Source organism: Takifugu flavidus, chromosome 1 (assembly GCF_003711565.1).
Source record: "Takifugu flavidus isolate HTHZ2018 chromosome 1, ASM371156v2, whole genome shotgun sequence".
Taxonomy (NCBI): Eukaryota; Metazoa; Chordata; class Actinopteri; order Tetraodontiformes; family Tetraodontidae; genus Takifugu; species Takifugu flavidus.
Window position 1 is genome coordinate 8,907,713 of NC_079520.1, and position 27,993 is coordinate 8,935,705.

At 46.3% G+C, this 27,993-nt stretch overlaps 1 protein-coding gene and 1 long non-coding RNA gene across 2 annotated transcripts; one reads left to right on the top strand and one right to left on the bottom strand.

The window, feature by feature from the left end:
* Positions 1 to 359: 359 nt before the first annotated feature.
* On the bottom strand, positions 360 to 27,988 carry LOC130526847 (potassium voltage-gated channel subfamily H member 7-like). Its single transcript, XM_057034828.1, has 16 exons — positions 27,497 to 27,988; positions 27,011 to 27,241; positions 18,874 to 19,029; positions 16,104 to 16,541; positions 15,933 to 15,953; positions 14,825 to 15,036; positions 13,320 to 13,745; positions 11,201 to 11,600; positions 10,929 to 11,129; positions 9,916 to 10,170; positions 7,517 to 7,722; positions 7,344 to 7,428; positions 6,532 to 6,693; positions 5,500 to 5,656; positions 3,910 to 4,090; positions 360 to 2,757 (listed from the first exon to the last, which is right to left on the bottom strand). The coding sequence occupies exons 1-16, from the start codon at positions 27,570 to 27,572 to the stop codon at positions 2,470 to 2,472; spliced, it is 3,495 nt and encodes a 1,164-aa protein (XP_056890808.1). The 5' UTR covers positions 27,573 to 27,988; the 3' UTR covers positions 360 to 2,469.
* Positions 792 to 3,830, top strand: LOC130526871 (uncharacterized). Its single transcript, XR_008950873.1, has 2 exons — positions 792 to 1,482; positions 2,459 to 3,830. It is a non-coding gene; the product is annotated as an uncharacterized LOC130526871 (long non-coding RNA).
* Positions 27,989 to 27,993: the final 5 nt, after the last annotated feature.

Genomic DNA, 27,993 nt, shown 5'->3' on the forward strand with positions numbered 1-27,993 from the left:
GGTGTGATTTAGCTTATGAAGCTCACAAAGCAACACGATTTATAGCAAAATAGTAAAATAAAAAGCACTTTTGGAAGTTTACTGAAGACTTTTTTAAAGAGTCTTAGTTCATAATGCTCTTGGTCAATAATGTGGTACAGATAAAAGGTTAAAATTAGGGTTGCCTTTATTTTAAAGGCAGTGCACACACACACACACACACACACACACACACACACACACACACACACACACACACACACCTCTTAATAATGAACTCTTGCAGAGTTTTAAGTTTTGAATCTCGGCTATATTATCTACTGTCATGGTATGTTTCTCGTTTGCTCATACAGTCATTACTTAAGACCCAGTGACTCATCTTTCAGAGTATTATCAATTTATTTCATCTTTTTTATTTGTATTGCTCTCACAGCTTCAAAACAAATACTGCACTACTGGTTTGCTAAAGACTTTTTCATATACTCAGTTAAAAAAATACTTTTTTTTTAACATCTAGCAAGACTATATATTCCTTCTAACATCATTAAAACTCAAAACATCCAGTGCGAACAAAAACACTGCAGGGAAATGACACAAACTTTCTCATGGTTATTAAACATGAGGATGCTAAATTAGTGTTTGGACCGAATGTGTAGGCACAAAACCATATCTGAGGCCTGATTATACACAGGTCATCGTTCTACGTCCACCCCCTCCCAAACCTGTGACTAAAGAGACAGCATGCTGCCACCTTTTTATATTCTCATGTGGTACTTTGGGCTGTTGAGCAGTGAAAAACTAGTCAACGATGAGCTACCACACACACACACACGGACGGCCACGCAGAAACACCTCCACGTTACTTGTCGGTCAGAGGTCCAGTTCTGGGACGGCAACATGACCTCCTCTGAGGTCCTGATATGATTTCTGCCAGAACAAGCACATACGGAGTGTTCTGCGGGCTCGGTGTTGGACAGTAGGTGCACGTTTGTGACTGCAGTAATAATGCACATTGTTGAAAAGAGGAATATTCCAGTATGCTCGATACTGTTGTCAATATTGCAGTGCAATTGTCCATAACCCCTGAGTCGCACTTCAGAGAAGACAGGCAAACAATGAGGAGTAACAAAAGTCTTCTTACAACTTTGTAATCATGGTGTATTACTTAAAGAACTGATATTCATATGCATGCTCAGAGTCTCTATATTGCTTCCAACCCTGACAGGCTGTAATTGCAATAATCAATAATAATAATAATCAATGAAAGCATTGTGGCTTTTCTCAGGCCAGGTCGTCTGGCCCTCCGGTGCTCCTGCAGTAGGGGAACGATGGCTTGGGACGTATCATTCACTTCCTGTCATGCAGCGTCACAGGTGCCCTTGGTGAGAGTGCTGCACATGTTGTTTGAGCATTGCATTGTTCTGACTGAAGGGAGGCGGAGTCTGGAGAGGGAACTGGAAATGGGCGGGGCCCTACAAAGGTCTCACCACCCCACAGATACAGGTGCATTCCACTTTCTATTTGAACTTTTATCCAGGTCTGAAAAGCAAAACTGGAGCCCGAAGATGAATGTGAAAGCAAAATGGTTTCCTTTGTGACGCTAAGATTCTCTTTCGGCTCTGGACGGGGAATTTGCTTACATTGCAGAGTCGCTCCTCTCTTTCCCTTTACGGTTGAACGCATTCAAGAGCTTGACTGGTGAATCTTTACTGGCATCGCTGGACAAATTCCGAACATACAGTTGCTGTCTGACTGGCCTCGTACTACCACCTGTTGAGCTACCTGAGCACCCAGACACAGAGATCGATGACTTGTTGAAGCATCATTTCTCATTTCGGGCTGTTTCCCTTGATCCTTTGCAAGCTGGATCAGCAACCAGAGGTAGTTTGGGTTTGGTCGCTTCCAGTTGCTCCGTTCATGGTTTGCTGCTTCCTTTTACACACCCTCCATCTGCTTCACATATTGGTGTGACACCTTGGCTCCGAGCTGGGTGATGCAGAGCCCAGCTGATCCCGGATCTGCGTGAGGACCGCTCATGTGATGCGTGTTTCTGGATTCAGGCTTATCAAGTAATGATGGCAGAAAGATTCAGTTGTGGCTCTGCCCTTTTTCCCCCCTGAATTCAGTTTTGCACGACTTGAGATTAAGAATAAATATGAAATGTGCTGCAGAGGTGAATGTACCACAACCAGGTGGGCTTCTTTAACCAGGAATCCTGCTGATTAAGTAGAATTTAGTGGAGAAACTAGTTTGGTGTTATTAGAACTACTGTTACAATATGTAACTACTGTAAAATTGCACTGCTGACTGCAGAAAACACAGTTATCGGCAGCAAACAATATTTTATACACATGCATGTGTTTAAAAAAAGAATCTATCTATCTCACCAAGCAATTGCAAATGAACAACACAAGTGTCTGTGTCAGCATGCTGATGAAAAAGAATGCCGTCATTACAGCAATACCACTCCCATTTTCAGAACAATAGAGTTCATGGCTTGGGGAAGTCGGGGTCGGAGGAGGGCCGATGGAGGTCACCGGCGCCGAAGTCGGCGGGGAACGGCGAGGAAGAGGATATGGACGTGGCGGACGTTTCGGCGGGAAGCAGCACCAGCGCCGAGTGCGGATGATCTGTGAGGAGCTGCTGCGTCCGTGGCTCCGCTTGTCTCTGCACGAGCGCTGTTGTAAGGCTGTCCTGGACGGGGGCCTGGATGGTCGCCAAGCTGGGCTGAGAGTCTTTGGATTCCTGAAGGCTCCTTTCAGGTTTGAGGTTGGAGCCCTGAGAAGAAGAGCAGGAGGTCGCTCACAGTGAACCTTCTACTTATCAGGAAAGGTTCAATGAACTCAAAGACAACACAGACGTGATGTCTTCGAGGACATGACATTCCTTTTTTTATTCTGCTCTGTGTTCCTGCACCAACTGTCTGGTCACCTTGCCGACTCAATTTTAAAATTCACTCCATAGATGCAAGAGCGTCTGGTTAAAGTGCCATTTGCTTTAATTCTTTTTTTTTTTACCTTAATTAGAAAAATACCCTTTTCTGCCATGATTGGCTTTGATTTTGGCTACAAACCCCCAGTTAACTAATCCCAGTTGGCCCATTGCACTTAAATCCCACCCTTAAATACGTTTTGCTACATGATGTCATCGTGTTGTCCTCCTGCTCGCCCTCTAGTGGCTGGATGCAGCAATTTCAAATGGCACTGAACAAGAGAAGGTTCTCCTCCTGCACATCACCTCTACATCTGAAAGCAAATGAATGTTTAACTTTACATTTACAAAAAGAATCAGCAGTATTTTTTTGATACCAGCCAGCAAAAAGAAACCTGTCAGCATCCCAAACTGGTGTAAACGTGATGTATTACCATGACGATAAAAGCCCTTCTTTGGGAGGCGGAGATCGAGTATCTCTCTAGACCTCGCTCCGTCTCCACGATTTATAAGCGCCCCGGCGTTGTTCTTGGCTGGCTGCTAACCGCTGATAGCTGCTTTAAATCTCCTGGTTGTCGGTCACACTTCACCAAATGTCACAGCCCTGCCGTGTTGCTCCACAATGACAAATTACCCCACTTCAGCAGATGCTTCGAAAAGGGGGCTTTTCTGAGAAGTCACGGCCAGCTTAACCCCTGAGTACTTCAATGTGTGTAGGAGATTTAACTTTCCTCAAAAGCAGTCACATCTTCCTGTAATGTCAATGTTTATTCTGCAGTTTTAGACCCTTGTTTAAGTCGTCACACATCTGTCGGAGGAGAATTAACCCAAACCCTCAACATCACTTATCTAATCGGAGTTTTAATGGAATTGAACAAAAAGACTTGTTGGTTGTATTAAATGTGTTCATAACAGCCGAACATCTCTCGTGTTGTTGAACAACAGCGATTTGGCGATGTTTGAAGGACATCGGCATATTTCTTCCTCAGTGTTGCTTACTTGGGTTCCTGCATGGCTGAACAGATGGCTTGTAATCAGAGGAACCGGCTGAACCTTCATGGCGGGTCTGTGATAGTCCGGGCTGGAGGTCACGGTGCTGTAGGCCGGTGGCCCCGGTGTCGTCTGCCTCTGCAGCAGCTGCAGGATGGTTTGAATATCTGACACCAACTGAGACTCCAGCCTTAAAACAACACGAGGAGGGAAAGAACAACAGATCAGATCATCGCAGACACGAAGAGCCGAGTAAACGTCGATCTGACCCTGCCAGGGCTGATCCGGGCGCTAGATGGAGCGTGTTGCTCTCTGATGGTCAAACGGGGAGACGGCGAGGGCTTGAAAACGCTCAGTCAGAGAGGCAGAGGAGAGATGCTGCTCGTTTTAGGAGCGATAATGAGCTTTGTAGGGGAGGTGTGAATCCGCCATCATTAATGTGGTCAGCCTTAAATTTAGAACGTGAGTAAAATCAGGCGGTGCCGAATTGAAGAATTACCAGCTCTTCCGTCGTCCCTCTGCCAAATGTGTTGAAATACTTTGTAATTAATCCAAACACCATCACGGAGGCTTGCATTTATTGCGGATGCAGCGAGTTTTCTCGGGGGTATTTATGAGGCTATTTGCTCAACAGAATGCTGCTGTAGCATTTTTCCCCCGTCTCTTCCCTTCAGAAGAGTCAAAGCTGAAAAAAAATAACATATGACAGTAAAGTGCTGCTCATCCTGCAGCTCACTGGCATTAGGGGGAGAAAAATAAGGTCAGTTAGAGTGCACTGGATAAAAAGTGTTATTTCTACTAAATAAATTGAGCCAGACTGATTATTTTAGGCTGCTTTTTCTTGTTCTCTGTGCTAATTCCAGGTAAAAAAAAAGAGAGAAAGAACTACCACCCGCTGTTTATTTTAGGTGTGCTCTTAAAACAGAAGGGAACTGTTTGTTTTAGAAAACAAATATTCATATTCGGTCGATTCGGTCCGAAAAATACCCGAGTTTAACGCAAAACGACTGTCCTCAGCCACCAGCCTGGCAGAAGAAGAACGTAAACAGGCATTTCTTGTATCTGCTGCCATGTTTTATATGTTCATCAGGGGTTCATCTTCCTTCCTGAAGACACCTCTCCCCATCTCTCACCTTCCTCCACCTACTCGTGGATATTGGCATTCGAACCGCAAGTTTCAGCTATCTGCAGTGTTCATTACTTCTTACCAGTGTGGGAAGTGATAGCTTTAAAAAAAACAACAAAAAAAGCAAGCCACAATCGCTAAAAAGAGATATTGTCACTGATGTCATTTCCTCAGATTAAGTGCAAAACTATAAACACATCAAGTTAGTGTTTTGTACCCAGCTCAGACACTGTGTTACCGCCTTAAACTAACTTTACGTTCACTTTTTCTGATATTCTGATATTTTTTACATCAACTCTGCATTCGAAATGAGACTTTTACAGTCCTGTCCCTGTTACGCGCAAGAGAGTCGATTTAATGAAGCGTCCAAGGTTAAAATGGTTGTTGACTGGCGTCGGTCAGGTTTCAGTTCCCAGCCGCCTCCATCTGGGCCAAATTAGGATCGACCGTATGTTGACTCCAGGAATATGCACCTGTTTAGGTGGTCCTGAAGCTGACCCAGGCGCTGCTCCAGCTCTCCATATGTGATTTCGCTGGCAGAGTTATCGTCCTCTTTCAGCTGCTGGAACTGTGCTGACTCATCCGTGAAGTCCGTAGGCTTCTTACAGGCCCATTTATCACAGCAAAGATCTGGAGAGCCAACACAACACGCACGCTTTACATCTTTACATGTGGGTCAGAACAACGTCACTGCTGAGCAACAACAACGACACACACACAAAAAATAGCCTCAGCGGCAATAATTAATCGTTACAAGTGCTCCGCGTGTTTGCTCCTTGTGGTTAATCTATGGTCCTTGTGCAGATAGAAGTATTGATGTGATTTTTCCGATGCTAACTACCGTTATCGCTCCAGGCCACATGTTAGTATTCAGCACGCAGTCCGTTGATGACTGTTGGCTTCTTTTGTGATCCCAAACAAAGAGATGTTGGTTCTGCTCAGCCTGTGCATGTGTGTGTGTGTGTGTGTGTTTGCAGCACCATGATGAGGCTTAGAGATACCAGCGTCCTCAATTGGATGGTGTGTTTACCTTCATCAGCCTGAATTTCTGTATCAAACCAACAAAACTTAAAGAGTAATATGTGAAATATATAAATTATGTTGTAGAGTTTCTTAGTTCTACCCTCAGCTGCACTCGCACACTCCAATGTGAGCACCTGATGTCGTTTTTGTCTCTAATATTTTCTTTGTGTCTCCATATCGACACCGTGTAAAAGCTGCTGATCTGGAACTGATAAAGTCCTTATAAGAATTGAGATTATTTGCAGTAAGAAGAGGTGTTTCCTGGCAGAGAAGTGGCAGAGTGCTGTCTGCAGCTCTGCATCTGATGCCTCATTATAATGTTCCTACAGGCAATAAAAATCGACTTAAAAAAAGGACGTGGCTTGTTTTCTCTTCCTTGTCTCCAGCACGGATCAGAACCGTTGATCTGGAGTTTGTTCCCGACAAGCGAAGGATCTCATCACTGTTCGTTTGCAAGATCAAAAGTCAAAGCAAATTCTTACCGTTAAAAGACGGTTTCCTGTCCAGATTGTCTCGGAGAGGGAGATCTGAGTCCAGGACCGTGGTGCTGGGTGATGAAGGCCCCAGGGCTTCTGAAGATCTCTGTAAGCTCAAGCGAGACTCCTTCTCCCTCTCTGTGTCCTTCACCACCTCTGCATTCTCCCCTGGAGGACAGCAGCCAACAACACTCTGGACTAAGTTGGGCCTGGACCTTTCTTTTTCGAAGAATGGGAACTAAATGGACCCCTGAATAAGTTCATTCTGGAGGGGACGTTCTTTATAGTAACGTGTTCGTGGGAATTTGTTGCTATGCTATCCGTTTTTTTAATTATGCCTATAAGCACAAAACATTATAGGCTACATATATGGGAGGAATACCTGCAAACCTGGCAACGCAACCCCACAAGTCATAACACACTCCCAGGCTAACCAGTGACCGCTAACGCCAAAATACCATCCATCGACGGCATAGAATCTAGCGAAGAAAACTTAGATAAAGGGAGGAGAGATGATGATATTTTAGCGCCAGATAAGTAATGACCCTGACAGCACAAATCTAACATTTATGTGTAAATGCCCACCGGCTCTGAAAAATCACAGTAAATGCATTCGGCGAGCCAACCCTAACCGCCGGCTCCACCCCTAGGTCGGCAAAAAGGGACTAAAAAGAACATTTTACCGAGGGGTGAACTTTATTCCATCTTTTGCAATTGTGAGCTGAACTTAAACAAGTTTTAAATGTGAACTTGCACAACGTTGACTGTGGAACGGATTCCAAATGTAGCAGCAGCACGTGGAAAAAGCTTCCCGTTACCTTGGGAAAGATCTGCCGTGAAGGAGATTCTCCTTTTAGTGCTCTTCTCCTCATCATCGGAATCACCGTCTTCAGAGCTTGTAGCCTGGAAAATATAAAAACGGATCAATGCACCTTAAATGGAGCGCCATAAATTCTGCTCCGTTCCATCTTAGGATGGTGCCATTATCTACCTTTGCGGATTCGTCTCTGAGATTGAAGGTGAGTTCCAGGTTGTTGAAGAAATAGTCAGCAAACTCTGGGTACATATCTATCACCTCCAGCAGATCTTCTCTCTGGATGGTGCTCAAATCGCAGTAACTCAGCGCTCGCACGTCAGCGTTGGACTTCCCAGGCTTGGAGTACAAATGGATCATTTCGCCGAAGATGTCGTTTTTCCCTGTATTCATGCACACAGATCATAAACGGTCTCATAAGGCAGCCCGGTCTCAGGTTGAGGCTTTTCTCTGTCTGCGCCAGCTACAACGGTTCTGCAGTCTCCAAAATTACGTCACGATATTTTGGGGGCTGATCAGAGGCCACGAGGCAGGTTTGTTTTTGTGGCTTATAAAAATATCAAACAGTCTCCTCTGAGTCTCCAAAGGCCCGTGTATCAGTTGTCTATCTTTGATCCATTATTTACGCCAAGGAATACTGGCTAACTCAAAGCTACTTTGAAGTGGAGGGTTCGATTGTGACTGACACGGTTGTTGTGCGCCGGAGAGGTCGGGGAAGTGGTGAAGTTACCGGCATAATCTAGACAAGTTATCCTCGGAGGTCAGAAAAGATGAAACAAGCGTCCGTTTCAAAGCTATCTAAAAATTCTATGAGCTAAATTGAGCAAAATAAAACAGCCCCTGAGGAGGAATCAAGTTCTGGCTGCAAAGGCTCGGCAAATGCCAACACTATAAGCAGGGGCTTAGGGAAGGGATTTGAGATATGTCGGCATCCGGGGTGTCTCAGGCACCATGCAAGCACCTTTGGGCCACAGACGACGGCCGCGCACGCCATGTCATCACTCCACACACGTAAACACAACGAGTTAGCTGGGCGGCAGTTTAAGTCATTTCGCACCTGTGGAACAAAGCCTCAGTATCAGTGCAGATGATAGCGGACTGCCACCTCATCGGGGCCTGGCAGAGATTGTCAGGACACACACCTCTATTTTAATGATCCACAGCATGGGGCGCATCGCCTCAGATGTGGGAAGGTGACAGCAGAGCTAATTATGCTAGTTTAATGGTGTAAAACAACCCAAATCCTCAGCCATGCAGGAGTTTTACAAGAGCTGGACTAAATTAGCTAAATAACTGTGCATACCTGAGGCATGATAGATAATAATTAATACCATTAAAGGCCACAGCAGCGGCTCAAGGATCCTAATCTTTAATTTGAAAATCTTTTCATTTACCAGTGCATACACGTGCGATGTGTCCAGGAACATGTTTATGGTGCAACACCACAGTCCTGCCTGCGGATAGCAGTGTGTCCAAATAAAACCCGCAACTGGCTCTTCCTTACATGGACAGTCCAGAGGGCTCGACATAGAAGAGCTCCTGCCACGTTAAGACGGCTGGATTACAGCGCTGAGGATGGACACGCAGGCCTGCTGCTGGGCGGAAACCCAATCCCTAAACATCCAAGCATGGTAAAAAAAACCACACAAAAACCCCACAGCCAAATGGTGCTGATAAAGCACTCTGTTTGCAAACAAATGTAAATTTGCTGATCTGTGAGATCAGTGGCTTTTCCAATGTGTGTGTTAATAATGAAATTTGTGTGATGCAGCAGCTTTTGCCGGGCTTAAACCCCATTCTGTCAGGCGCGGCTTTACAGAGCATTCATCTTATGAATAACGGTAAATTTAATCCCCGAATAGTCCGTAGCACCTGTTTGTGGTTCAGCAACGAAGAAAGAGATAAATTATTGGTTTGTTTCCTGGCTGAAAGGAAACGGATGACTATTTTGTCACAGCATGTTCCTGAATTGAATCGAGAGTTGAGAATTATTTTTATCAGCGGTTTTTAGACGGCCTTTTATAATGCCACCACGCTGTCAAAGCCTGGCAGCTACTCCACCGTGCTATTTCAAAATGGCCAAACAACCTTTTATGAAGACACTTAATGGAAATCTCAACGTCTTAAACCTGCCACCCGCAGCAGCCCTCCTGCCCAGAGGAGAGAAGTGGGTCACATCTCAGCGTCCCTGTCAGGATGTGTGAAAATGCTGCCGTAACCGACTGGAAAATTCATTCCTGTAAGGATTCATTTTAGAAGTTAATTATTCAGATGGCATATGAGTCTCTCTGCACGCCCCCCGACCCCCCCCGACCCCCCCCGACCCTCCCGCGCATGCTCGCGCCCGGAAGCCGCATCCGCACATATTTCCAAATATCAGCCACTCTGGGCATGGCCGGCTCGATCAATAATTGAGAGGATTCGATCAGTCAGAACACGCTGCATAATTAATACCCTTCGCCACATGTCTGAGGCGGGATGTGTGTGTGTGTGTGTGTGTGTGTGTGTGGCTCCTCTTTGACTCCTTCTTAAATGTGGAGTTTACCCACATTTGATCACTTCATACGGGCGTTTACCTAAGATGGCCACCACGATGTCATCCTTCAGGATCTCAATCGAGCCGCGGCACAGGAAGTAGAGAGCGGTGAGGACGTCGCCGCTGTGGACCAGAGTGTCTCCCGGAGGAGCGTGAGTGGTTCTGAAGCGCATTGCCAGGGCCCGGAGGCAGCCCTTGGTGGCTCCCTGGAAAGCTTTGCAGTTGTGGAGAAGATTCCTGTTGAGGTGAAGGCAGATGTCTGCTTGCAGGCACTCAGGAAAACCCTTTAACACCTACAACGCACAAAACAAAAACTGCAGCCTCAGAGGAATCTACTGAGATGAGCGCTCTGGAAGTTCCACATATATGTGCACGTTATTTTTCTGATAAATTATGTAATCAGCCACTAAATGTCAACAAGTTTTCAAGATCTTTGTACAGGCGCAGCACAGAGCTCCGACTTGGCTTCCTTCTTTTCATGGAAAGTAAACAAATGATATTAAAGTGGGGAGAGTGGGGGATAAAACCAAGCAACACACACAAAAAACCCTTTTAATACCCTAAATCCTTTCATTTGTAGGTGCCAAGGATTAAATGGAGACTTTTGATATTTGCAGGATGAGTGCTGCTGCTGCTGCTGCTGTGGAAAAACCTCCCCGCACGAATGTTTTCCTCATTGTTGTCGCCGACACCAGCGCTCACGTTTCCAGAGTCAGTGATGCTGCGTGGTGCTTTTGGCTTTAATTAATGACAGGAGCCATACAGATGCTACTGTTGTGCACACCCTGCACGGTTAAACTATGCAACTGAGTGTAGAAATAGCAACAGAGCAGAATAAGCAAAATTAATTAGGGTGGTATTTGCAGCAGAAATAGTTAATTAGTCGAGGGCATGAAATTGGAGGGTAATGAAATAAAGAAATAATGTACCTCCTGCTCTTCCCAAGGCAGAGATGTGGATCCAGCAGCGATGAAATCAAAGGAGAGAGAGCTCTTTTCAGAATGGTTGTTTATTCTCATTGCGGAAGCAGATGGAAATGGGGGGTTTTATTTACCGTGTTCATGTCGATACCGTTGGTGTAGGTCCAGGAGTGCTGGAAATACTCCTCCAGCCGCTGCCGCAGCGGGTTGGGGATCTGGTGGAAGCGGATGAACTCCTTGACGCGTAACATTTGGGCATGATAGCGCGCCGTGCCCGAGTACAGTCTCTGGATGATGGCGGAGACGTTGCCAAAGATGCTGGCGTACATGAGGGCTGAAAGACAGACAGACGTCCAGGTGAGCTGCCGTGGACAGATAGGGGCGCGGACAGGGAGACGCACTTACAGCCAATCAGCATGACGCAGATGGAGAAGATCTTCTCTGAGTTGGTGTTAGGGGACACGTTTCCGAAGCCCACGCTGGTCAGGCTGCTGAAGGTGAAGTACAGCGCGGTGACGTACTTGTCCTTGATGGAGGGGCCAGAGTTCGGATCGCTGTAGTTGTACCGCTTCCCTATGGACACGCCCAGGTTGTCCAGCCAGCCGATCTTGTGCTCCAAGTAGGGTTTCTCCACGTTTCCGATAGCGTACCAAATACAGGCCAGCCAATGGGCGATGAGGGCGAAGATGCACATGAGCAGCATGAGGACGGCGGCGCCGTACTCGGAGTAGCGGTCCAGCTTCCTGGCTACGCGGACCAGCCTCAGGAGCCGGGCTGTCTTCAACAGGCCGATCAGAGTGGTGGTCTAAACAATGTGTACAGCCGCAAGAGTTAAGGACAGTACAGGGGGAGAAATCCGACAACTGTCTGCATATGAAAAATGACTGTGTGTGTTTGTGTTCTCTAATGGGGGGAGGGGGCAGCTCATGAGAGTCACTTTACTGGCTGACCTAACGATGGAGTCTCCCAGGTAGCCGGAACGCAGCTGCAGCAGATAAATCCTCATTTATTCAGCACCAAATGGGCAGGTTCACTTCATCATTCCCCGTTCATGCTTGTGAGGCGATTTACCAAAGTTCGTCACCAATAAATCGGCCCTTTAATGACCCGAGACCGGCTGCCTGACCTCCAATGACTGCCACCCTCCTGGTTTACCCACATTATTGAATAAGGAGTCTTATCACAACAAAGGAAGATCTAATCTGATCTGCTGATGAAAGAACATGTTTTGATATGTAATATTGGTTATGTCGAGGTTTTTCATAGAGATTACATCAGTTTAAATGACATTGATAGTCAGTAAGCAAGCCCAGTTTTACATGAGGAGTGAGCAGGCATAATGAATGAGCCTCAGGATTTACATTTTGTGTGCATGCTTAAACAAAGGGAGCCAGAACAGCCTGTTTCTTGCAGTCCGGCAAGAGCATCCAAGTTCAAATTAGAGACATTAACATTCGGCAGGCTCAATTTGGCCTTGGTTCCAAGAAATTAATTTCTATCTTGGTATTCTCGATAACACGGATCCACACCGCAGGACGCCAATCTTTCATAAAACATCTCCCAATTCGCTCAGGCTTCTGGTGAGAACGAGTGGCTTCGGGAAACACAGCAAGACACTGATCGGAATCTATTTCAAATATATTGCCTTCTCTAATCAAATGATTTACTTAAGAGCTTCTAGATTAAAACCATCTTATTGCGGTGCTGAAGTAAATGAGCCTTGTGGAAACCATCTGCCGCTGTCTCGGCTGAGGTTGCTTCCTGAATGGGAATGTTAGTTGAGGAGCACAGAAGGAAAATCATAGACAGCACTGAGGATAGTGATGGATTTACAGTCTGTAATATACTTTTTAAACACCTAATAACCTGCACCTAAGTGTGTGTGTTGCTTTCTCTCTCTATATATATCTATATCTATATGTGTGTATATCTATATCTAAATCTAAAAATCTATCTAATCTATCTAAATAATGTGTCTAAGAAATTGCAGCATAAAAGGAAGAAATGGAGAAAAAGCTATTCTCCTCTATTTCCCACAGTGGTGGCAGCGGCAGTGGAAAAGATGATTATGGTTTATAATCAGGAGCTTTTCTGGTGTAATGGAGTGCCTACAAAGCACGGCAAAGCACTGAAGTGTATCCAGAGCCTGAGGGGGCATATCCTACCAACACACAAGCTAGTAGACCTGGCAGACAGCCTGCCAATGGCCGTCTCACATCTGCATGTAAGCTTTGCACACAGCCCTGTTGGCCTGGTACTCACATAAATGCATCATTGATTGCCATTTGGTAAGCCATTAATCCGTGTAAATGGATTCTAGAATGAGGACCATTCAAAAAAAAAGGAAAAAAAAACAACAAACATGCAATTTAAAGTAATCCTTTCAGAGCCGAGACAGAAAAATTCAAGCTTTAAGTAGAGTCCCTGGGGTGCAAGTCTGGTCATACTGGACAGTGTGGGCCGCAAGAATGGGAGAACCCAAATACACATACAGTATATTTGTAGATATTCCTCAAAAACATACCTCGTCTGATCCCGAGCCAAAAATGAGGAGGTCAAAGGGAATTGCTGCCACCATGTCTATAAGGAACCAGCCTTTAAAGTAATGGATCGCGATCCTTGCCGGGTCACTGACCACCTCCTCGTTCTGGTTGACGTAAGTGGTCCTGAAATTTATGAGGATGTCAATAATGAACATGATGTCCACGATTAAGTCCACCATGTTTAGAGGGCTGCAGGAGTATCCGCATTCCCGCCTCCTCTGCTCCTCCTGACCGTTCAGGAGGAAGGCAGCAGAGTAGGGTGTGAGGATGGCCGTGTAGATGACCAGCAGCAGGATCAGCCAGTCCCACACGGCTTTGAAGGGGCTGTAGTGGAGGATGGTGAACTTGTCGATGCGGGGGGTCTGGAGTTTGTATTCTGGCAGCACGTCAGCGCCGAGAGAGAGGACCTGAGGGAGAGAGGAGGCACAGGAGCTAGGAAAACTGGCCACAGCACTCACTGATGTCAATACTGATCATTTGTCCTCAATATCCTTCTGAACCAGGACTCACACACACACTCACACACACACTTCTGCATTTTTCTGTATGATGCAATGATGAAGTCTGTTTAATCAGATCAGGATTTTGAACTCTAATCCTGGTTTAGTTTGTATGAATTTTGAATCATTAATGAGGCAACGCTAAGGCGTGGCTTGGGTTTAATTGACTGTGGATGCATTGTCCAAGCTGGATGCAAGTTTAAAACTAAAGAATGGACATCACTAATGTTCGCTCCACTTCTGTAAGTAAATGTGCCATCACAGCTTCGTTCATGCCGTAAAAATGTGTTGTTGAGAGGCTTTTATTTCACACACAAACAAATAGCCCCCCTGCTGGCAAGAAAAATAGAAGCGCCGTGCTTCAAACAACAATGTTAACTGCAAGATGACACATTTTGATCACCAAGAGCATAATTATGGTGATTTACGATGAAATCAAGCTAACCCCATGGATCTTAGGCAGGACACAATGACAAACAACTCTAACTAACTCAGTCTGTGCCCTGCCACCATCAATAAGTATCTCAGAACTGTTCCAATTTAGCTGACAGTACAAATGATAATGTGAGCAGATGTGTAAACTTGCACTGATGGATCTCTTCTAAGCAAACATTTGTTTTAATCTCCCCATTTAGATGAACTGGGAGGCTGGATGGTGAATTATTCAGTGAATCCACAAGGCTACCCTGTCCTCTGCCTTTGGCAGACGACGATGGAGACCTCTCCTAGCCAAAGCAAAACAAACCCTTGAGAAGTGAGAAGGAGGGCGACAGGTCTCTGTTCATTCCAGTTCACTTCATTCCCATTTCACCGACACATGAATTATAGATTTAGGGCTTTCCTGCGCTCAGGAAGAACAGTAGATACAGAGTTCACATCACAGATGAGTCTCCAAAATAAAGAAAATTAAGAAGCATGTTGTCTGCATCTGTGTCTCAATCCTGCTGTGATGACGACAAACGCAGTCAGGAGAACAGGCAGCTCACCTGCGTGACCTTTTTGGTGACATTGTGAGTTCGATCTTTGACCTTTGGGGCTATGATGGTCGTCTCGGATGTAGGTGGAGAGTGCGGCTTTTTTTCAGTCCCCTCAGAGAAGTTGAGTGCAATCAGAGGGATCTTGTGGATGGTGCTGTACTTGTTGATGTTAGAATCAGAGGTAGAGCCAAGCAGGCTGGACTTCACATGATTAAAGGGGCCTGGCGGGTTGCAATAGAATACACAAAGAAAGTTAAATGTAATGTGAATGCATCGACTGAGACGAGACACACAGAGCGGCATGCAAGGACAACCGGATCATTTCCAAATTAGCGTACCAGACTGCAGCAATTAGCCAGAACATTTTCAAAATAAAGCCTGCTAAAATCCATTAGTTTGTCGTTTGATGCTAAAACACAGCCACGTTTCATTCCACTTAAAACGATATTTGATGCTTTCACAAGCTTCAAGCACCAATAATCATGAACTCCAAGCATCCAAATGGACAAAAAACATTCAATACATAATAACTAAAAAGAAAGCCCAACCATGGACGCACCACCTGAAGCCAGGCCGGTAAGGCAAGTCGAATCTGAATAATTGATGATACGGAGGAGAGGGAGGAGGGTGATGAAGGTAATGCATTGGCTGTAACAATGCCCTGACTTCATGCCATCAAATGTTTTCATGGACAAGCAGTAAATGTGAGGAGTCTTGGGGAAAAGTCCAACAGATGCATTGATTAAAAATGCATGGAGATGCTCAGTGTGCAACCCCTTTGCACACTGGCTGAATGTTAACAGAAATGCACCAAGCACCACGTGCTGATACCGTGTATCTGTCTGTTCATACCTTACAATTATTAGCTAGCGCTGCATGGAACCACCACAAGCTGCTATATAGTGATCTAACACAAGCATCCCTTCATGCAGGTTCACATCAGCAAAATGTATGCTCATGTTATCTTTTATGAGCACTTTATAAAGCCCCTGTGCAGCGGGCCATCAGCCTGTCCACCAGGAGTGGTCCTGTGAGGAGCATTTATGCTGATTGCCTTGCTTGAAAATCATTCTCCAAAACAAGGCCGAGCGATAAAATAATGGGCAGAAATGATTACCTCTCACATGGCTACCATTGTCTAAAGGCGGCAATTTGGAGGCAAAAAAGAAGAATAAAACATTTTTATTACACCTGCACGCATTTAGGAAACATCGCCGTTTGAAGTCAGCCGCCACCTGCGGCCTGCTTTTAAATAAGCGTGCTTGTGGTCGGTGTTGGTGCCACATACCTTCACTCGTGTGCCGGTCCCTGAATATGTTTTTGGAGTTAGAGTAGCCCTCGATCTCATGGACGGACGAGGCCCGCCTCATGCTGTTGATGCTGCCTCTGGGGAAGGTGTTGGACAGGGTGCTGGAGGTTTGGTGGGCCTCCGTCATGTAAAGCTTCTCCCATGGGAGTTTGGGAGAGGAGTGGTTGACCGGTTCGGGACTGATGCTGGCCTGGGAGGAGTGGTGGCTGGAGCTGATGAGGCCGTGCAAGTCGTTGTCCTCGGTGGGCGTGCAGATGCTCTTGGTGGGGGAGGGGAAGCTCTGCAGGGCCACTGAGTCCTCATTTTCTTTGGGTGAGTCCACCATCACAGCGTCTGGGTCCTCTTGTGGAAGGGATTGCTTGTTGGTGTTCATTAGGCTCAAAGCAGCCTGGCGGAAGCGAAAGAATCTGCTCCTCCCTAAAAAGTCCGAGAAAATCGTTAAAGCATTTTTCCACTAAAAAAACATCCATGGCTGGATAAATTAAGTAGAAAGGAACGGACATGGGCAGGGTTGGGGATGAGTAAATAAATGAACTGTGGCTCAGGGGGCACAGGAAGATGGTTGCTGATGTAATTTAACACTTTAATCAGCTATCGTTGAGCATCACGTCCCTTGATGTTGATCATTTCAAAAGAAAATGACATATTGTGTAAGAGAAGATCTGGCTCACTGACAATAGAGAGTGAAAGCGAAGCCCGCTGTCTCCTGAACCGCCCATCTCTCGGCGCCCTCCTTACATAACTGCCGCTGCCATCTGTTTCCATTCCCGAATGTGCTGATGTTACAACTATGGCAGCTCACAACAGAGCCGTGACACTCAACAAGTATCCTGGAGAGGAACCTACACCGCGCTGATATCCTGAGCCCCCACCTCCAAAATAGTCCCTTACTGCAGGAAGTCTGCGTCATCTGTACTTTCAGCGTGGCAAACGACTTATGTAAGACCCAGAACACAGTTCGGTAATGTTGCTCATGTCAGCACAGATAGCATATGTGGCATGATGTTTTAAGGACATGAGGGTTGAACTTCTGATCATTAGTGAAGCTCTCTGGGCATCCTCAGCGGTCATTTAGAGAACTGTGCCAGTTCGGCTCCCTGCGACTCATCATTTCTTTAACATCTCGGCAGAAAGTCTTCGGACGCATCGCATCAACGACCCACTTAAGAGACATCTGTGCTGTAAAAACGGCGGTCGGAATTCAGAGTGCAGTGAAATATTAAACACACAGTCAGGAGTTACTCCATCTTTAGATAACCAGCTCACAAGAACATCATCAACAAACTACTACAATATTCCTTTATATATTGAGAGGCTAAAGTCAAATGTTCTAATTAACAGAATAGTTTCAATCAGTTCAATTTCTCCCATGACTCAAGGACCAAAATAAAACCACAGCCAGCTCACGGCGCAGGAGAGCCCGGCTCTGGGAGAAAAAAAAAGGACACGGCCGAGGCAGTCGAGGAGGAGAGGAAGCAATCAAAGTGGCGCGGCTAGAAACACAGCTGGGGAGCAGGTGGAGGGAGCGGAGCTGGCATCAGTGGCAGCAGCAGCAGAGCCCGTCCCCAGCCCCTGCGCTCAGGCGCTGCGGGGAAAATAATTGCGATGTACCAGCATCTCCTGGCCGCCGCACCAAATTGTTCAGGGCTGGCACTGAGCTCAGCCTGTTGTTCCTAAAATAATTGTTTGCTCCTCTTCCTGTGGCCCTGGTATCTCTTTTTAGCAGCAGGATCAGTGCAACATTAGCGCTGAGAACAACCTTAGAGGCTGCAGCTACTTAATTTAAACGCAGAGCTTATTAATATGTGCTTTAACCCTTCCAGAAGCGTTATTATGAGAATACTTATTAATTGTGTTCCTTCGGGTGAAGCAGAAAGTACACGACTGTCGTCTCTCCTTAAAATGACATTCAAGGGGTGAAAATGGCGCCGCGTGAACTTGCACTTCATTGCTCTGGAGTCATGTGAGTGCAGACAAAAGTATATTTGTATATATTTGGTGTGCGCGCGTAATGAAGAGCTTTTTAATGTAAAGTCACATCGGATGTTTATCTGCCTCGTCTGCCCACAGATCGCCCTTCTGAGGCGCTGTCACAGGCCGTCAGCTCTGATGAACAACAAGCGGCCGCCGCGGACGCACGTGCTCATTCACACATAAGCAGATGCAGACGAGCGCACGCATGCGAGCGCGCCGTAACGGCACAAGCCAAATGCCACCGCCTTGAGGCCTTCGCGCTGAGTGAAGTGGATCGCCGCGGCGCAGTCGGAGAGGAGACGCCGAGCGCCTCCAATCAGAGCGGGGACGCGGCGTTGCATCGAAATGCACACCTACTGATGCAGAGGGAAGATGTGGGTGCCGCGCATGCACGTGTGTGCACGTTGAGCGGCTGCGTGGAGTCAACGGAGGATCGTTCGGTGCAAACCGAACCATTTTGAGGGGGGTAATGGTGGCTGGCAGCCTGACTGGAGGTTATGCTGAGCATGCCAGAGAATCCAAATCTCTTGTGCTTAATTAGTGTCTGACAGATGTTGAGGGCTATTTTAATAACACAAATCACTCATGCAAGCGTCATTCCTTTACGAGGGGTTTAGAGGGAAGGCTGTGCAGAAGGAAGCACATCCAGTGGGGTGGTGGAGGCTTCCTCGTCAATGTGTGGAGAAAGACTGGTGCATGGGGAGAGAAAAGCAACTCGGTCCATTGCTTTTTAGGATTCTCATAGTGAGGCGAGAGGAGCCCTTCAAATACTCACTTTGATCTGACTTTGTCGGGGACGTCTGGCTTATCTTCTCTGTGGAGTTGTCACTCTCCTCATCCACCACGTACTCGAAGTTTAAGATGAACATCATCACCACTCCCTCCTCGTTTTTCACCGGGATTATGTGAGTGTTGCACTGGAAGTCGGACCCTGTGAGAGAGACAGAACGTGGGGGAGAACAAACGGATTGAGGACCCGGCTTCCTCCCGGTTAGCTCGCGGTACATTAAACAATCATCTGAGAATTGTTGATCTGGTTTAAAGGTCAACGCCTGCATGTCAGAACTGATGAAATACTTGCCATAAAGTAAGCACTAACTGTGCATGCATGTGTGCGTGCACGTGAGCCGTGGGCCATATGATGCAAGGGCAGCATATTTTTAATAAGTAACATGTAACATGATTGTAGACATTAACAAACAGCCAGACAACAGCATTGGGCAGAATAGATCACACACACAGAACAGATTACAGCCAATTTGGAGGATTGCGATGTGCTCATGGGAATAATGACTAAACCAGAGGATTGCATGAAGCAATGGAGCAGAAAATGATCTGTGATCTAAACTTAGTCTCCAGCCCAAAATACCCCAGTGTCTCTACTGCATCGGTTACAGCGGGATTAGCGAGAGCAACTGATGCCCACGGGCACAACTGCCCGACCGATAAAACTTTCTTCTCACTGGACCTTAAAACCACAACACACTCGGCGCTACACATGCTAGTGCTATACATCCTTGGAATGGAGGAAGTGACGCTGGCTGTGAGGTCCCAACAGCTCTAAAAACGCTGGGAATTTCAGCGCATTTTCATCGGGCAGAGACAGCAGGAAAAGGACGGTTAGCATACTAATCTTTTTTTTTCGGAGGTAGAATGTAACAACATTAGTATGCCAACCGTCCTTTTCCTCCTGTCTCTGCCCGGTGGTGTTGTGTGCTGCTCCGGCTCACAGAGGACATGTATTAGCACTGCTCACTGTAATCTCCGCAGGGCTCACAGACACCCTGCCAGCAGCATTCATTAGCAGCAGACTTGCTGTCTGACTAAATATAACAGGCACTGTCTGCCTCAACATGCCAGAGTTCTGTTGGAAAGATTTCTGCATCAAAACCCCCAGAGGTAATGCTGCCCCACTGACAGTCTTATAATGCAACTTTTAAACGATGAGAAACACGCTCGCATCTCCCGGGTTGGAGACGATAAGCGAAAGGTGAGCTAATGAGCCTCAGCAGAAGAATGCTCTGCACACATCTTCTCAGGTGTGAAGCTGGTTGTCATGTCGGGTAGAAAGGTGGAAATAATGTTAGTTGGAGAAAAAAAAGGCACTCACAGGCTCAGACAGTTTCCTAAAAGCTTTTCACTCCATTGTGCATTGTCCCGCACAATTAAGCACACAGGACAATGGCTGGTTTAGACGCTATCGCCGTGTCCGTTTAGCACGGTGGACAAACGTGGCAATAAAACACATCACAAAACTCTGATTGAAATGCTACATTTAGCATGTTGTGCCTACTGAAAGGTCTCTTAAGGATGGGGACAACGTCATTCTGATTGTTATGAAGCACGTGCCGCCTCGTGCTGCCTATTTAAGAGGTTTAGTGATCCTTACAGGATCTCCAAGCTCCTGTGATTATGGGTGGATCTCTGCGTTCAGGTTTACAAAGACTCTGTTGATGACCATAAGGGCCAGCGTATCTGCTCTGGGCCCCAACCTGGGGCGCCCAGAATTAACAAATGAATACAGATTAAATCCTCATGACACAATTGCCGAGCAGAACAGGAAAAGACTGCAGCTCATGGGCTTTACAAAGGCTTCGGTCTTAAGTTTCCACCCAGGAATATCAATAGTGCGTTTGAATCTGATATTTAAACACTTTCTGTCGTGAGTCTTTTTGCCCCAACAAATTAAAAGATTTCAGCAGCGTTTGAACCTGTGAGGTCTGTTATTGTGGAGGAAACAGTACAGTAAACACAGCAGCACTAATCTAGCACACTAAAACGCACCGTCAGCAGCGACATTTCTGGGCTTGACTACACCTCGCCAGATGGGGAGACAATGGCCAAGCTTAAAGGCTAAGCAAGGGAGGGGGCTCCTCTCATCTGCTCCCCCGCTGAATGTCACCTCTCCAGAAATGGCTCAAATAGGAGCTTTCATCGCACCGAGACGGTGGGAATTTGATCTGATGACACAGCGTGGCGTGATCAATATCATCGTCCCCCCCTCACCCCTGTAAAATTGCCTCTTGTCCCACCAATGTTCTGACCTCCACCAGTGAGAGCAGACTTTCGGGAACAGGGAGAGCTTCTCTTCCCTCTGCTCAGCCCAGTGATGTGGGCCATGTGATGAGTAGATGCTCATGACTTAAATACACAAGGCCTCTGCCATTGATGAGGAACAACAGCGGTATTCATCCTCCTCATGATGCCAAACAAAGGTCAAGTCATTTCCTGTCAACCATAGGATTTAATTTGATTTTCCTCCCTCTTTTTGATGATCGTTCCTCAATTAATACTATTACTAATTGAGAAATACAGCCTCCAATGTTTTATTACGCAGGGATATTTCAAATAAAGCTTTGATGGTTGAGAACCTTCTAGAACCCGTGACTCGAACCTGATTGGCCGGACATTTTGAATGGGGCCACGATTCTACTATGGAACCAAATCTGGGTAACGTGATGAAGACGTGTGATTCAAGCCTTCAGAACCCCCTGCTGCTTGTGGTTATAAAGAGATTTGGAGCATTTTTTGAGATTTTTGTGCAAATTTTCTTAAGAAAAGAGACTTTTTGGGGTGGGGTGGGGGGGATCTGGGAAGGATTAGAGGTGTGTCAGTGTGCTGCTCCGAACACCAGCTGGAGTATTTTGGTGAAGGTGTGAATCCCTGGTGTGTTTCACTTTTCCACTTTTTATATCCTCAAAAAGATCTGATGTATATAAACTGAACACTATCTCTTTTGCCATATACATTTAGAATTGTTAACATTCTTTTTAAGTTACTTTCACAGTTAGTAACAAAGGTAAGATCCTTTTGATTGTTTGATTTTTAATGATTGATCTCTCTGTCATGGATACAAGACTCAAACCAAATGTTTCTATTTTATCTGTTCAGCGGCTTCTTTATTTTTTATACGCTTCTGGCTGAGACAAAGAGGCACCTTTGTTTACTCTAAATAATGCCGTAAGCATTTAGGATGTCATTGCCACAGGATATAAATATGCCGTGTCCAGGTGTCCAAGTCTGACATGGATGGAGAATGTTCAGGTGGAAATGTGGGATCCCGGTGGGATCCCGGTGGACTCATTACAGGGGAAATAACAGCAACTGCACATGGAATCTGTCAGACGTCTGCTCAGAAATGCAGGTTTTACCGCTAACAGAGCAGCCACCGAGGCCAGGACAGCTGCAGGAGAGGCTGCATGTTTGTACAACATCCTGAAACAAACAGTATAAACCTTCAACCAGTCCATCATCCATCATCCATCCATCATCCATCCATCCATCATCCATCCATCCATCCATCCATCCATCCATCCATCATCCATCCATCCATCCATCCATCCATCATCCATCATCCATCCATCATCCATCCATCCATCCATCCAGATGTCTTCTTTATTATTCCGTGTGCTCAGTCGTTGCATCCTGTGTTGTTCCCTTTAAGTTTAATGTTTAACTGATGGGCAGCTCTTTGTTAACCCAAATGTAACGTCGCTGGTGTGGATGTAGGTCTCCCTCTCTCTGCCACTGTACATCTGTCAAACGCACAGATTTGACAGATGCGTGATATGATTAGCAAATGACCAGGATAACAACAGACGAGCGGATGTGTTGGGGGTGCGTGCTACCAAAGATATTGCTGGCATTCTCCCGAAACGCTCATATCCAGCACAACACGGGACTGTCCAAACACACTAATGGCTGCTGGACGGGGCTGACAGTGAGGGCACCGGCAAGGACCCATTAATTCCGTGACCTTTACACAGAGTGTTGCCCTGCTAGCCAAGAATTGTTATTTACACCTGACTGAATGACTGAATGGAGCACGTATCTCGATGGAAATTTCATTACTCCCGATTCAGATTCCATCATAAATTATGAACACATTGCTGCTTAATCAAGTGCTTCTTTAGGTTCTTGGATGACTCACAGGTCAGGCGGAGTTTTAATGTGACTGGAGGACATGCTGACACATACGGTGGTACAGCTGACATAATGTAAACGCTGCTGTGCATTTTTTAATCAGAATTGAAAATGATAAGCTACACTTATCTGACCCTTGCTATTGGAGTTTGATGATGTATTTGGGCTCCATATTAATCTGCATAAGCTGATCTACTTGAGGGAGAAACACGAGTAATATTGTAGAGCGATGATATTCGCTTTGTGTGTCTTTCCACCAATGTGCTATCTGTGACCGCAGCTTTTAAACAGCACGGACCCGGAATACCGCCTGGTAGTAAGTCTCATATAATGAAATCTGACATGTTCCTCGTTGAGGGCTATTCTGCTTAAGCCAATACGCAACGTTACTGGGGCGTAGCCAATCGGGACTAAGGCATGTAGGGAGAGGCCATGCAAGCTAACCCTTTGTTTACAGTCCCTAAGCCTTGTGGCCATATCTCGCCTCTGCGCGACTGCTGTGAGCTGCGCAGCCTGGCCTAATTTCACCTTCAATCAGTGTCTGCACAGCCATCAGGGATAACTAGCACCTCTGGCTCAAACTACACTTCATTTGTGTTTATCAATTCATTACATCCTTCTCTGTGCTCTTTCATTCCATCTATTTTTGGTCCAAATGCTGCAAGATTGGGAGCAGTAAACAGCGCGATCAGACGTTAGAGAACCAGCAGAGATAGAGAAAAATTCACCGTAGTATGGAGATGAATATTAGATTACCACCTCCAGTACAAGCTTCCCTGTGGATATAAATAGCCCGTGGATGAGTATTTCTGTCTAATGCTATATCTAAGGATATTTGGGTGCTCACGAATCCATCCAATCTTTTCTCTGCAGACACATTTATTTATCAAAAAACAATGAAAAGCGGGAAAAGAGCAAACTGCTCAATACTCACATATCTATAGCTCATTTTGTGATTCATGGTATACTTCATGCTATAGCTTCTCATATACGACAGAATCGAGTCAAATATCTAAACATTAATGACACAATACACCAATAATGGTATTGGAACCTTCACATTTGAAAGATTTCATTGTTCCTCTGACTTGATGTAGACTGATTCCCGACTTTGGTTCGCCACCATCAATGTTTTGCAAGTCTAACCTGTAGTTTATGTTTTATACAATATCCCGAAAAAGCAAACTAAGACTTTTGATTGGCATTTACTGAAGGAAAAGGATGCACATGCTGTTATTTGGCCAGTTCCCGTGGCGTGTGTTCACCCCGGGGAGCACCGCAGCCTGCTTTAAAATGTGTTTTTCAGTTTAAGGAGCTGTTAACAAATGAAACCGGACGACGAAAGCTCTGTGCTTCACCTCACGCTGCGAGACACCAAAGAGCTCCATCTGATGAAAAATGGATGTGCTCTTTTGCAGAGTAGTCCCGCGGCACACCTTTGCGCACCGTACCCCCCGCCCCGTGCCCTCGCTCCCCTGCCACCGAACGCTTAGCGCCGGCGTGCGGCCCCTCGCACCCCTCGGTGGGGAGTCACCTATGAAACCCTGCACCCACGCAGACCACATGTCCGGATCATTCAGCGCGGTGGGCTAAGCTGCCGCGGTTATATGGCCATTATCCATTTAACGTCTCTCTGAGCGGTGTCAGCTTCCTTTTGTTAACACTCATTCAGGTACAAAGTATTATTACACCCCGTGGAACAGGATAGTTTTACAAAGCCATGAAGGGAAAGCATTTACCTCATTGATTATGTATCACCATTGGAGCAAGAGTGCTCCTGTGGTGCCTCCTCATAACCCATCCATAGCTGGCACACACATAAATGAAATGAAAAAGCCCTTTGTGCTGAAGGCCTTTGCACTGTTCCCATGGTCCCCTTTGTTCCACTACTTTTAATTTCCAAGCATACGTATAAGCTGCTTAACTTTTTTATTTTTTTGCCTTTTCGGTGAAAAGCCAGAGCTCGCTGGCTGCCGATGTCGCACTACTCCTTTCCTCCGACTCTGACCTCACCCGCGTTGAGATTTGCCAGCTCAGTTGACGAAGGAGCGCAGCCACGCGCCGCGTCACCTTTCAGTCCGCCCAGAGTCAGGCGTTTACGGCAGGATTCGCATTTCAACCGATCCCTCCAGGAGGGAAAAAGAGTTCCGAGAAATATGGCTTCCTCGCGTGTGCGGGAATGAGATGATGTGTGAAGCACGGTTAGCGGTTGCAAACTGGAAGATGTTAAGACAAATAATTGAGCCATTTGCATGAGGACTGAGGCTCCGTTAAAACCAGAGGACACTGGATGCCTCCACTTTCCACCCATCAGCTTCAGTTTGACGTGCGGCTTGAATCAATAGGGCCATCTCTTTCTCCGGGATGCCATGAATCTTTCATCCCACTCTCGCAGCGGGAGCGTGTGGATTGTGTCCTCCATACCAGTTTAATGCATTTACTCTGTAAGCTGCTCATTCCCAGTCATCACAATGTCAGGCCTGACATCTTTATTCATGAGCCACACGCTCGCCACAAAGTCCTCTGAGGAGTATTAAGACTTGTGTCTTGAAGCCGCCGTGCACACCGGTGAGGATTTTGAAGTGACGGAGTGCAAAGATTATGTTGGGAGGCTTTCCGCCGCTCTCATTCGCCACGCTTCAAACATTACGCAGCCGCGCGGCGCTTTAATGGAGCACGGCGCAGGCGTGTAAGACGGGAGGATGGGAAGCTAAATTCTGTTAAAATCCCACATGTCAGAACGCAAGCTGCTCATCCTCCTGCAAACGGACCCTGGAGTGTTTTGTGCGAGTGTCTTACAGGTTTCTGAGAAGATCTATTTTAGCAGCGTCGCAGCTGTAGTTCCCCGCTGAATTAGCAAAACAACAAAACAGGTCAACAATAACAATAAAAAGTCAGCCTGCTGATTAAACATGTATCCATGGCCTAGAATCTAATCAAACCCCCAATTAAAAATTAAAACCCTGGCTCCTCATGATTAAATAAAACATTACATTCTCCTACTTTTCCCGGGTTACAATCCTTGTGCTGCTGTTGCAGGAGCCTCAAGTACAAAACGCAAGTTCGCAATGACAATATCACACACACACACACACACACACCACACACACACACACACACACACACTGGTGCAGCAATAAAAGAGCAAGAACAAAAGCCCCTACTCCTAATGTGCCGCACTAAGACAAGGCTAGATCCCGCGCGGCTACATCATAACGGCCATAAAGAGCTCATGTAGAGCATGGCAGGAGGGGGACAATCCCAGGGTTTATGCCGCTAAGCGATAACATCGCATTAATTCCCTGTGACTCAGGAGCTCTGCAGTGCACCATTCACCAGGACAAGCAACTGGATAAAACTGAATGAAAAGCCCTCCAGCATTAAAAGATGTGTCTTTATTCAAAGCTGGCAGTACTGTAGCGGTTTGCTGTCATACGGACCAGTGGACTGGTTTGTTTGTGTCCATCATGCTATGGACAACAACAGTTCTTAGTTGTAGATTTTGTTTAATGCCATTGTGCCGGTTATAAGGATCTCTTCTCCATTGCTTTGGATTTGAAATCCAAATTTTCCTTCTCTAAATGCAGAGTGATGCTGCTGATCTGACAAGGCTCTCACAGGATGAGCTGAACTTGCATATTAATTTCCATCCATCATATTGGAAAAAAAGATGAACGCCATGTGACACACGCTCTGAAACACTGCCAGTTTTACCGAGGTTGTGTGTAACGGGCTTGTCTGTTTACCAGTTTTTTAATTAATCTTTATTGTTGTGTAGTTTTTGGAATCCCAAGGACGTTAAATCAACTATATTTGTTCTAACAGGGGTTATTTTTTGCCTTTGTCATCCCAAGAATTGTGTCTGAAGCTCTGCTGAGCGACAGCCAGGCTGGTTGTTATCAGTTGACATCGTGACGTAAAGACGAGCTGCAGCAGGCGCAGCGACAGTCACGTGACAGTTACACGTTTGTGAAAGGGCGACCACTCACCGTCCTTCCTGTAGTAGGTGATCTCCACCTTGCGCTCCTCGGACCCGAGCACGGCCTGGGAGACCTGGCTGATGGCCTCTTTGCTGGTCAGGTCTCCGTGGAGGAAGTCGCAGGTGCAGGGCTTCTGCATGATGTCGGGTCTGGAGAAGCCCGTCATCTCACAGAAGCCATCGTTACAGTAGATGATTGCACAGTTCTCCACTCTGGCATTGGCTATGACAAATTTCCGGTCTGCATAGAGACAAAATATGTTCCAGGGAGTATTTTGACCCACTGAAGCTCACAATCAAGTTGTTCAAGTTTTAAACAAGCGGACGACATTCAGCAGATTGGAGGACATTTATATTCAGTAAATCTATAGTAGCTACACAATTCACACTCAGATCAAAACAAAAAGAGACATATATCATCGCTACGGCCAACATTTAGCTACATAAGACCTCTGGTCTGTTCTGCTCCAGCAGAAGAGCGCATCCACATACTTACTTTGACCCTCGAATTTCCGTATAATTAATCCAAGGAACGTATTCTGTGGTGCTACGTGACCTCTTCTTACAGGCATGTTTACGCGCAGAATATCCCACCACCTCCAGCAGAAGCGCCTTCTCAAGTAAAATCCCGAAGTTACAGATGTTGGCGCTCGGTGCCGCTGCCTTCACCGCGGACCATAGCCGAAGCGTGCGAGCGCACTCTCTCTCTGCACTTTCTCAATGACCTTCCCTCCTCTCTACCCAGCCTGTGCGCCTGAGCATGTGAATTTCTCCTCGCCGAAACGCACGGAGTCGGGGAGGATTGTCAGAGTTGCGTTGAGTTCGCCCAGCATTGCGTGTCGCGGACGGGCGCGATCCTGACGTGCTCCGTGGTGCTGTGCTGCGCGCAGGAAGCGGACAGTGGCTGATATGTCAAAGGGAGTGACGTGGTTCCCAGGGGGCTTAGTTCCCTCCACTTCGGCTGCGGTTAAGTCCCAGCCCTGTGCACTTAGA